At 38.7% G+C, this 12012-nt stretch overlaps 1 protein-coding gene across 1 annotated transcript in view; it reads left to right on the top strand.

Moving 5' to 3' along the window:
- LOC131971143 (metabotropic glutamate receptor 4-like) overlaps nucleotides 1–12012 on the top strand; it is a 238266-nt gene that overhangs the window by 53209 nt on the left and 173045 nt on the right. Inside the window, exon 2 of the mRNA XM_059332455.1 lies at nucleotides 9175–10173. Within this exon, the coding sequence (XP_059188438.1) occupies nucleotides 9640–10173 (534 nt within the window). The 5' untranslated portion in view covers nucleotides 9175–9639. The remainder of the gene's footprint in view (nucleotides 1–9174; nucleotides 10174–12012) is intronic.

The raw sequence follows: 12012 nt of genomic DNA, 5'->3' as shown, positions 1-12012 counted from the left end.
TGTTGTTTCTTCAGAACTACAGCGATCTAATATCCGCTCTGAGATTAACTTTGAAGATGGAAGTGCCGTCTAAGAATGGTTATACACCTAGAGAACCACTTCTAAAAAGTCTAAAAGTCAGCCTTTATCGTGCAAAAATAAATTCAAATTCTACTCCCTTCCTCTCATTTTGACTTCATGTGTCATTCCTGTCTCGCCAATCCTTCATCTCCACATGCATGGCAACAGTATATTGATCTGCAGAAGTGTCACAGCATCATCTGGCCCAATGATCATCATTTGGCTCAATCTGTTCCTTTGGTTGTATTCATTCTCACTTGTTGGGAACCCAGGCCAATGAAACGCCACATGCAGAGCAACTGAGATAAACTCTCCATGTTCAACATCTACATTCTACCAATGCTGTTTAGACTGGTGAATCTAGATTAGGGTTTCCTCCTGAGTTATGGTCCACCATAAAGCAAACAAACAGCGATTTATAAGCAATAATATTCGGTTGCATTGATAGAATCATCAATTGTCTGGTTATTTGCTGGTTAAGCCTGACCAATACGGATACCAGTTTTAAAGGGGAAAAATCCACAGATTAGCGGTGGCTGATGTTGGGAATTTTTGAGCTGGAATGAAAATAGACAACAGAGCATCGATTATGACTATAATCAAAAAGCTACCCTCTTAAAGCAAATAACTTTATTAACCCTCTGAAATCTTGGGCTATTATGTCCTTTAAAAAATCTGTTAAAAAATCTTTACCATGCCATGTTGGTACCAGTTTTTTCAGTGTTACCTCACCTTTATGTCCTGATAATTAATTTTTAACTTTGACTCACTTGATAAAAATGTTGAACCCAAAAGAAACAAAGGAAAACATAAAATCTGATCTTGAAAATTATATTTCGATACAGAGAATTTTAAATGTTGCAAATATGAACACAGTTTGCAAATATTACATATAACAGGTAAAATGAGGATAATCTCCAGTTCTATATTTTTATACTAAATATATTTGACATTATTTCCGGTTTTACTTGACCGAATATAATTTAAAAAAAATCAAGCCAGAATTTTAGAGAGCAGCTGATGGCAAGGCTCGACATTTGATAATTTTTATGTCTTCATGTCATGAAGAAGTAATGTGCCGGTGCTTTCATGGAAAAAAATTGGCATTATTATACATTATACTTGGAATGTATTGTCAACCAATTAGATAAATGAAAACTTAGAAAATAAAATAAATAGCTAAATAAACATCATTACTGCATGTTGACTATTTGAATAAAAATAAATCAAAATAAAATAAATAGCTAAATAAACATCATTACTGTATGTTAAGCATTTAAATACAACATTAATAAAAATAAAATAAATAGCTAACACTATATCTAAATCACCCCAATCATCATTTTCTGCAATTTATACGCATATACTGATGGATATCTATGCAAGTCTGTGATGGGCCATTATCAGCTGGTAATATATAATATATATTCGGGCTGTAGGTTTTGGATGAAGAGCATTACATTGTAGCTGATTCTGACTGTCCACTCCTTTAGTCTGTCTCATTTGGCACATTTAGGACATCCTGATTCAAGCACTTACGAACTACTGAGCCTGGCTCCTCAACAGCGAAGCTCAAAGGGCACTTTTGTGTGTTGATGTTGTAAACTGGAGTGCGACATGAAAAATTAGTTCAAGCAAAGTGGGACACACACAAAGCCTCGGCTAGTGCCTCTTGTTCATTGCTTCACTGCCTCTCATACAAACATGTCTTATCTCTCTCTCTCTTAAAAAAAAAAAATCCAGTCTTGAAATAGAAATAAAGGGAACACCAAGACAAAGCCATATCTTTCTTTAACCCCTACGATCCTTCGATCGCTAATTGTGCATATGTTGGCAGGGCCTTGAAGGACTTAGTCATGAATAATTCACATTATACACACATAACATACATGCAGAGAGAAGGAAACACTATTTAAAACATCACATAGTAGAAAATTGCGTCATGTAGCACAGAATCTGTCTGAAGAGTCATTTAACTGCTGCAACACTGCAGTCGACCAACAGTTCAATTCTGGGATACGTTTCTATCATCCTGATCCATAAAAGCAACAAAGGCGTTCCAGCTGAGAGGAAGACATTTGTTCAGACAGAAGATACTCTTGTATCCTGTCAGCAGCAGCCCGTATTGATAGATTTGTTAATTAAAAACAAAAACCTGAATCACATTCGGGATCACAATAACACCATACGATTCGGGTATAAACACAAAAGCAACAGTCTTGTGAATCTGTTATCTCATCATTATGTCTCTATGACCTCTTTAAAGAGTTGTTGTGACTCATTCTGCATTTTCACCGCTAGACGATCTCCGCACAAGTCTTGAATCATCTTCGCTGTTAGCCCAGGGCAGAAACACAGACTGTTTGTTAATGGAATCTGAATTTTGCATGAAGAAAGTGTTAATGAGCGAATATGAATCGGCCCTAATATCCCCAGCTCTGGTTGAGTGAGCTAATGGACAGTGTCCTGGAGAGGGGGACGAGGGTAATGGAGAAAAGGGGAATTAGCTGTGAGGTGGGTTTCTGATGTCTCTTATGGAGAGATGGGATGAATGCAGATAGCCTAGTGTATAGAGTTACAATGCATGTAATGAAGCTTTGTGCACACTCCCCTCCGCTTTCCATTTCTTCCAAGCACTTTCTATATCCCCCTGCACCCTCTGTACCCAGTGGTGGTTCTACGCCAAGGTTATAATAGTTTTGGATTTTTCATTAGTTTTAGTTTTAATTTCGTTGTGAATTTTTGTTTTCAAATTCAGTTAGTTTCAGTTAGTTTTTATTTTTTGAAAATGCTTAGTTTTAGTTTAGATTTTATTAGTTTTAGTGTTAGTTTTAGTTTTTTTGTAATGGGTATGTGCCTTCATTTCCTTTGGTTTATCCATCTCAGCCCCAATAAGGTTATTAACTCTTACAGTTCTGGGTGTTTTGTATTTTGGTTGAAGTGTAAACATCCCAGTCTCAGTAAACATATTCACCATGTGTTCCTGCATGTTGAAATAGAAACACTGAATTATGAATGAAAAAGTAGACAAAGACGAAAACTAAGGACATTTTAACTATAATTTTAGTTAGTTTTGTAACCACACAATACAGTTTCAGTTAGTTATCGTTTTTGGAAAAACTCTTGTTTTTATTTTTATTTCAGTTAACGAAAATGTTTTTTCAATTTTAGTTTTCGTTATTTTGTTAGTTTTCGTTAACTATAATAACCTTGTTCTACACAGGGGCCTACAGGGGCCACTGCCCCTGTGAAGAAGTCTTTGGCCCCTGCTGTGGCCCCTGTGTAAAAATAATAATAAAATGATCAGTGATTATAACGATGAACAATGGAACAATTATTTACGTATTTTTTGTTCAAACAATATCTCATTGTACACAAAAAGAACCCAGAATGTGTACAATGTATAATAGTTTAATTATGCAATAAAAGCTTGTATATGTATATATATATATATAAAGATCATTCTCACTGGACTGCACTTTAAAAAAAAAAAAGTAATTGTGCACAAAAATGAGAAATGTCATTGTTGTACAAAATAATTGTCTCATTTTTTCAATCAGTGTATTTGTATCTTCCAAATAAACTTAAATTCGATTTTTTAAATAAGGTTAAAATAAAGGTTTTGAATGCTTAAATATCATCTTTGCCTTTAAATGTGCCCCTCTGATTAAACACTGGCCCCTCCTTGGCCCCCACAGTAAAATTGGTCTAGAACCGCCACTGCTTGTATCCTTGTTTTTTTTGGCTTCACTACCTTGAATCTGACTCATCATGCAAGGAAAGTTTCACACAGATTTAATGTGACAGCGACTCATAATATGAAGCATCCTCGGTGGTTTGTGTAATATTTGCCACAAAGGTTACTCTGTACTCTTAAAAGAAAACATTTTTTCATTTGAGATCATTGTCTAGCCCAAAGGCGTTTTCAAACTATGGATCAGGAGAGTCGAAAGGGAGGAGACGGGAGGAAAGGATACTGCGTGAGGTGAATGGCAATAAAGGAATTAAATCCATTTGAGCCTAATTGCTGCAGTTTGGATCAAAATCTGTTCTTCTTCTCAGACTCATTTTTTCGAGGAAATGTTTTTAGATTCATTGTAACTTACAGTTCCTGAAGAAATCTCTATTTCCATTGTCAACCGTGCATAAACATCTATAAATTCACTCAGAGATCAAAGAAAAAAGATGCTCCTCGTGAGTGCAGAACTGGCTTGAGAATCATTACGTTTTTAAGTTTTCTTCAGTATCAAAGTAATCCAGCGATAGTTTTCTTTACATCTGTAGGTAAATTGCAAACAGGAACTAAAGTTTGCTTATTCAGAATACTTTTAATAATGCATTCTTCATCTCCCGATTGCATCTCCCAAAGCATTATGAGACTGTAGTTACAAAATATAGAGAATGATGATTGTTCCAGACAACATCTGTAGTCTTATTTAGCTGCTTGTGAGCAACTGCATTTTTAAGACTGGTAAAAGCTTCAAAATGTACAAGTGGGGTATTTTCTAATTTATTTTATGTTGTAGAACAAAAGAAGAAAATATCCACTGACCCTTATTCAGACAAGGGAACCAAAAGGGCAGAAATGTTAAATCATTTTCAGGCTTTAGGACTCATTTCTACAGCACTGTAGTGAGTCAAAGTAAGACAAAGACCAACAACAACAATATTTACTTTTTTATGCTGCACCATAACTATACTGAAAACTATACAAAGGCAGTATAGATGTTCAAACTGATAAACTTTTGTTTTTGTAAATATACATTCTTAATTCTGAATTTGATGGATTCTGTCTTTTATTTACATTTTACACAGCGTCCCAATTTGTTTTTGAATCAGGGTTGTAACATCATATGTAATTGAATTCATGGAGTTTACTATTAGCATAATACATAAAAAGTCCATCACACACATAATCATGATTAGAAGACATCTCAAACAGACTATGGACTGCATTATATCCCTCCGTTGACAATATACTGAGGTGTAAATAAACTGCATTCTTCAGCACCCTAGCCAGTGAGTCATTGCTTTTACAGGATCTGTCACTACTCTCCTTGGCAATGAGGACAGGCTTTTATTCCACCGCTGCCTTTATTGTCTAAAAAACAACAGTCACAGTCTCAGTTTGACACCAATAATAATTAAGCTCCCATTTTTTTTGTATTTCAGCAGAAAACTGACACAGAAACTGTCTATGTCACAGAAAAATGAAACAGAGGCATCTGAACGTTTACAGTTCTCTCCTCTGATGGATTGCTGAACTTTTAAAAACGAGTCGATGTTAAAATGACAATTACTTTAAAACACTTGTGCACCAGGAGTCACCAGGAGGTACTGAAACTATTTCTACTCTGTTCAGCTCACTTTTTGGCCTTTTATGCAGTTGAACTTACAGTATATAGTAGCTAATTATTTCCAATTAAATAGTGAACATGATGGAAATATTAGTGACAAATCCAAAGCTGCAAAAGCCATCTATGTATCCTAGTAGAGCAGCAGACAGACAGCGTAACATTCTCTGTAGTGAGGACTTTATCTCCATTCTCCACTGTAATCATATTGGTCTTTTGGGCCTAAGTATCTCCTCTGCTGAGGCAGAACGGCCAAAACAGCAGTTCCCTGTCGGATTAGGACATCACTGTCAGGCGGTCCCAGCTACACTGTGACAGACCTATTAGCAGGACGCATGTCATTGTGAGGCTTTGCAGAGACGACAGGATGTAAAATCGAGGGGTGTGTCTTGCTGCATTTCTTTGCTTTTTAGAGTTTACAGAGAATGAATAAAACATCAAAACACGACACCATAAAATACTACAAAAAAGCATGTAGTAGTAGCAGCTGTAGCACCAGTATTTTCTGCAAAGTTTATTTAGTATTTCTGAAAATAAAATCTAGCTTGGTTGGTTGCAGTGCGGGGTACATTGTTAGATGTGTGTGGATGCAGCTGCAGCACCTGTGGGTGTTTTCGCTTGGTTCAAGTGTTAAAGCTTCTTGTATTCACTGAATAGAGAGAAAATATCTGAGCAATTCATGACTGTTGTATCTTGTGTAAAAAGCAACTAAAAATGGCTTTGATGCTATAAACATAGCTGAAATGATATTCAGTCACTAACTATTGGCCAAGTTGCCTCAGAAGCAGTCTGGCTTGGTGGGAGTTTACTTGGCTGGCGACTAGCCAAAGGCTGCTTCAAAATTTAGTATTGCTTTAGGCAATCTTTGATCATTTGGCAGAGAAAAGGTTTGTACTTTTCTGAACTGTTTCAGAGGCAGTTCTTTTGTGTCCTTTCATTTTTTTTTTGCATTTAATCTCTTTCCAGCTCTCCAACACTTAAATCCCTAAGAGAAACTCCCTGGTGGGCATTAAACTTTTCCATGCTTGTAACAAATTTACGTAAATTGCACTCAATTAAAATGTCAGGACACAGTGTGTGTGGTGCTGCTGAAGAAAAGAGCCTTTATTCAAAAAACTCAAACCACATGCAGCTAATTGCTCTACAAAACAAGATAGCTTTCTCTCATCGGATGGCAGCCACAAAATATGCTTTATTTGATGTATTATTGACTTTTAGCGAGCATAAAAAGACAACAAAATCACTGCTTACTCCATGTTCACCCGCACGTTTATTTTCAATTTCCTTGAAACCAAATTAAAGTACCAAACATGGTGTAAATTAACCAAACATTGATGAGATGCTAACTGGTGAGACAGCTTTATCGACCATTTACCTTTGACAATCTGATTAATTTGCCCGACAATGTAAACAAACAGACTTTAATAGTGATTAATTGAACTTTAATGAATGGTTCCCTCTCACTGAACCGTGTGGAAAGCACACAAATGCAGACCAAAAAAACAAAGGTATCCCTGTGTCCTAAATTCAAGACACATTCCAGTAAATACTCTATTCAAACCTTTATTCCACCTGCAATATTTTCGAAAGAAACCCTTCGTGGAGTAAACCCCACAGCTCTGTCAGCCATCAGTGTGGCTGTGCACACAGCAGCGGGGGACTGTGGTCGAGTGCAGAGGAAGCTGGAGTTCCTCCTCGTCACAGTGAGGGGAGACGGTTGCTGTGTGGATTCTGCAATTTCCCTTAACTCCCGCTCTCTGCAGACAGCTGATGTTTATCTGCCCTGCCCATCTGGGCCTTGTGACTAAACATCTGGTAAAGCTGCCACTGTGCACAAAGTGTTTCACAGAGTGATGACAGTGAAGGGGGCACTGCTGTCCACCCCTTCCAAAAAGATTTTACGAGGCAGGGAGGACTTCATCTGAGATGTCAAGGCTTATTTTCAAAACGTGGCTCAATTACCACAGTATTGTCCAGCAGTAAAGTCATTTATATAGTTGTTTTGTTCAGCAGTGCACCATAATTATCCCGATTGTAGTTTGTAATCACAATAATGAAGGATAAGGTGATTTAAAATTCCTTTCCTGCAGCTCTTTTAATTTTCAGGCTCAGATTACTATGATCCCTTTGAAAATTGTCAAACAACATTATTACCAAAATGCCCACAAAGAAAAATGCAATTGTCAAATTAAAAAGCAATTTTCTGGCCACCCATGCTGCAAATATTTTCAAAGTACAGCATACAGTAGAGTGCTCTGCAGAATCATTACGGTCCATACGCCACTTTTGTTCTACATGTTTTTGTAATGGTGGTTAAAAAGTAGCTCCATCATCATTTCCCAGGCACCACTTTGAGCAGCAGTTTCCTTTACCTGTTTCTCTGTTTTCAACTACAAAAGACCAAGGCTGTGTAGCCACACTTCCCTCATCCTTTTTCTTCTAGGCTTTCCCCTAGAACGAGATGTTTTGCAGTGACTGGTAGGCCTTCATCCATTATGGATGCTGTGTTTTATGGGGATGATCCGTGCAGGATGATATAAATATCTCCTTTTGGTTCCCAGCAGAATGGGAGTAGCTGCTCAAGACAGGCCACCGTGCAGTGTTAAAGCAGGGCATCTTTATTATTTGATTTGAAGTCCAAAGAACCAAAGTAAAAGAAAGCAAAGATGCACACGTGACGGCAACGCTGTCTCTAATTCATGAGCTGTGGCAACTCTCTCCACACCACCATTTTAACGAGATAGTTCTACAAATATGTATTCAACATTAGAGAAAAAAAATGTCATTACTGTCAGCCACTACACCTCCATCCTCATTAAAATAATTGCACAATATCACTGCTCCACCATGATGGGTTTGACAGCTGCTGCAAGGTAGCACAACTTTCCTGGTCCTGAGTGAGGTTTTGCCCTCTGTGTCCTCCGTTACAGGCCGCAACACTGCAGGAGGCTTTTGATAAGCAGTGTGAAGTAAAGACTGGCAGATACGTGTGTGTGAGATGGTCAATTGAGAGTGAGAGAGAGGGAGTGCTGCAGGACTCTCCCACTGTGTCCAGATCCTCTGCTCTATTAGTCTGGCACTGTGGGGGAAGCAAGCCTACTGTTGAGAGAAAGCACAGGCATGCACACGCACACACACGCACACACACACACACATAGAGCGCCTATTATCACTATTAATTCAAAGGGGCTGAGGAGACTACGAGGGATCAGATGTGCAAAGAGCAGATGTGTTCATAACCCGAGGAATATTGTTTCTTTGATTATCAGAATCCCATGCTCCTAATTTAGCACTATATTTCATAACCTTTCGGTAAAACACTGGAGAGGATCTACATGAGCAGAGCAGTGTGCGGTTATGAAGTCTATGGAGCAGTGCCAAGCAGCAGCGAATCAGTTATGCTCAAGGCACATAGAAATAATTCATTGCGTTGCTCTGAAAGCAGTTGAGGCATGGGTGCAACACAGAACAGATTTCCTGTGTGGAGTGCTGGGTCCAGGTATTATTTCTGCTTCAATTTTAGGACCCAGAAAGTCATTTGGATCTCTGACTGTGCAATGCAAATGTGCTGTTCAGTTCTGAATATGATGTCAGTCAAAAAATGAAGAGTTTGACATAGCAGCTTGTAACTGTTGGAGACTAAAACGAGGCAAAACCCCGCTGTATCAACACATCTATCCATGATCAAATCAATGTGTTTCCTTTCATTGCTTTTTCAGTTGTTTCCCTAGTGTCTAACACCTCTCCTTTCTTTTCTCAGGAGCCTGTTGTGGAAACCCACTGGGTCGTCTTGTGACTTTCTGTCAGCTTGAAGGACCAAGAGGAGCGCTCAATGCACCCGAGTGATCCTGGAGAAGCAGAGCAGAGAGGCCAACTTCCTACCTTTGTTCCTGCCTTTTGAGAACGCTCTGTGTGGACTCTGTCTCAGCTCACCCCTGTGCTGTTTAGTTGCTGCGTGTCACCGCCACTCTAAGGTGCAGGAAAAGAGTGAAACACAAAGTGGAAAGAAGAAAGAGGGAGAGATAAAGAGAGCGAGGCTGCATAATTAGTATTACCGTGTTTGTGTCAGAGCTAGAAACCATGAGAAGAGACTTCTGAAGACGACTGAAAAACATTGCGGCTAACCTCCAGGACATTTGTATGTGTGTGTGGGTATATGTGCTCACACCTGTTTTATTTTCAAAGGACTTGAATTTGTATTTGGATGCGGATTTAGCCTTTCATTATGACTCTGCGAGGAGGTTTTGAGAGAGGGTGGATTGGCTGCAACAGAGGTGTCTGCTGCTGGGTGTTGCTGCTGGCTTGTTATTTCTCGATCGCCTTGGCAGCCAAACCCAAAATGCCAGGCCACACACACCTCAATTCAATACGCATTGATGGGGACATATCTCTGGGTGGCCTGTTTCCAGTGCATGCGAGAGGTAATGATGGCAAAGCCTGTGGGGAGCTGAAGAAGGAGAAAGGGATCCATAGGCTGGAGGCCATGTTATTTGCCCTGGATCGTATCAATAATGACAATGAGCTGCTGCCTAATATCACTCTGGGGGCACGCATCCTGGACACCTGCTCCCGGGACACCCATGCTCTGGAGCAGTCGCTGACATTCGTTCAGGCGCTGATTGAGAAAGACTCAACTGATGTCAAGTGTCTCAGCGGAGGGCCGCCCATCATCACTAAGCCTGAGAGAGTGGTGGGAGTGATTGGTGCATCTGCCAGCTCCGTGTCAATCATGGTAGCCAACATTTTGCGTCTCTTCAAGGTCAGTTTCTCCCACTTTTTACTTTACTTTTTCTTCAATAGCTTTCTCATCATGTTGCAGTGCACGGGTATATTAAAGTATTCCCTATGGGATATTCCCTGCAACGTATTTTCCGAGATCAGACTTTCAGTTGGAAATATATGAAACAAAAGGCTGCCAACTTTGAATTTTAACCCATAAGAACCCAGAGCCAGTAGTCCTTCAAAAGGAAAATTATGGGGGATATATACATAGACCAAGTGGACCTTATGATATTTCTTATTTTTAAATGAACAAACTAGACACCTTTTCTGCTTACAGAAACACAAATTGGCCTTTTTCTTTGCATCTCCACCACATATATCAAAATTGTGACTTTAATAGTGCTGTTAGACAACAAATTCCATTTCAGATTTGTTTTTAAGTAACAAAATAATAATAAATCGAGAATAAATAAATATAAATAACACTGCCTTATTGGACGGCTTCTCAACAAGCTACTGTAGCTGTAGAACACTAAAAAACACACTTACTAGAAAACATACATGAATATTACTAGAACATTTAAAATGTTTGTGACACCCGTGTCACCGTGGGTTCTTATGGGTTAATCTGACACTCAATATTTCCACATTAGAAGTTTACTTTAATGTAATAAACATGCACACATCAACATACACCCTTTTAATTCAGCATTACCCTTTCTGCTTTCTCGTTGTTTTTCTTTTGACCTTTGTATTTTCCTCAGAAGCTTTAATTACGTTAGTTTCAGATGTTTTTTCCCACTGTCCAGAAAACTAGCGCTGATCATTACACCATAATTCTCCTCACTAATGACATTAATTTGCCAAGCGTTCTTAGTGTTTCCTTCTGCTAATTAATTCGGGGAAGCCATGCATGGCACCATGAGCTCATTGCACTGCTATTGAATATAGTTCATGAAATGAGCTTCTGCATTGTGTTAGCTCAGCAGATGCAAATATAATGTGCAAATGAGAGCAACACATAAACAATATATGACAGGACTTTTGTATTACCTGCTCAGCACTGTCAAACCAAACTACAGGCCAGAACCGAACTAATGAGCATAAGGACTGTGTCAAAACAAGTTGTCTTTTTTTCATAATATCCCAATATTCATGCCTGACAGGCTGCAGTGAGAAGACAGAGGTTCTGTATTGTAACCCTTGCTCTGCAAGTACAAGTGATGGGCTACTAGGGCTTTATAGATTTGCTTTCATAAATCTAATGAATAAAAATGTGCATGTATAAATGTGCCCTGGCATGGGTCTATTTAACTATTAAGAGTCTGACCCCAAGCCTAATGTATAAAATATCCTTTCTTACTTTCTAGTCGATTTAGCTTCTGCCTACTAGTGATTTAGAATCAAAATCATAATAAGGTTTATCGCCGAGATTGACAAGAATTGACTGTATGAAACAAGTGGATGTAGCTTCTGAGTTGGAAAAGTGAAGCCAATGCAGGCGCCTTAAACTTGCATTCTCTGTAATGACCCGAAGGGGGCGACTCCAGTGGTAGTGAAAAGATGTCTGATTTTGTCTATTTTGTCTAAAATGACCCTTCGTCTTATTTGATTTATTACCTCAGCAAACATTTACCTATTGAGTTTGAGGTCTCAATCTCTAGTTTCACGTCTTTTCTAATAGAACAGGGTGTTCATTTTGTAAATGATGATCCCATTTGAAGTAAAATAGACAATAAAGCATGCATATCCACACATCCATGTGTGCATTTAAATAGCTTTGACTGTATAGGAGTCAGGTGGAGTCAGGTGTCCCCGGGGTCTAGATAGTGATGGCTAAAATGCCAAACAAGAGGTTTCAAAACAGTAGTTAACA

Source organism: Centropristis striata, chromosome 5 (assembly GCF_030273125.1).
Source record: "Centropristis striata isolate RG_2023a ecotype Rhode Island chromosome 5, C.striata_1.0, whole genome shotgun sequence".
NCBI lineage: Eukaryota > Metazoa > Chordata > Actinopteri > Perciformes > Serranidae > Centropristis > Centropristis striata.
This window is presented reverse-complemented; position numbering and strand designations above follow the sequence as displayed.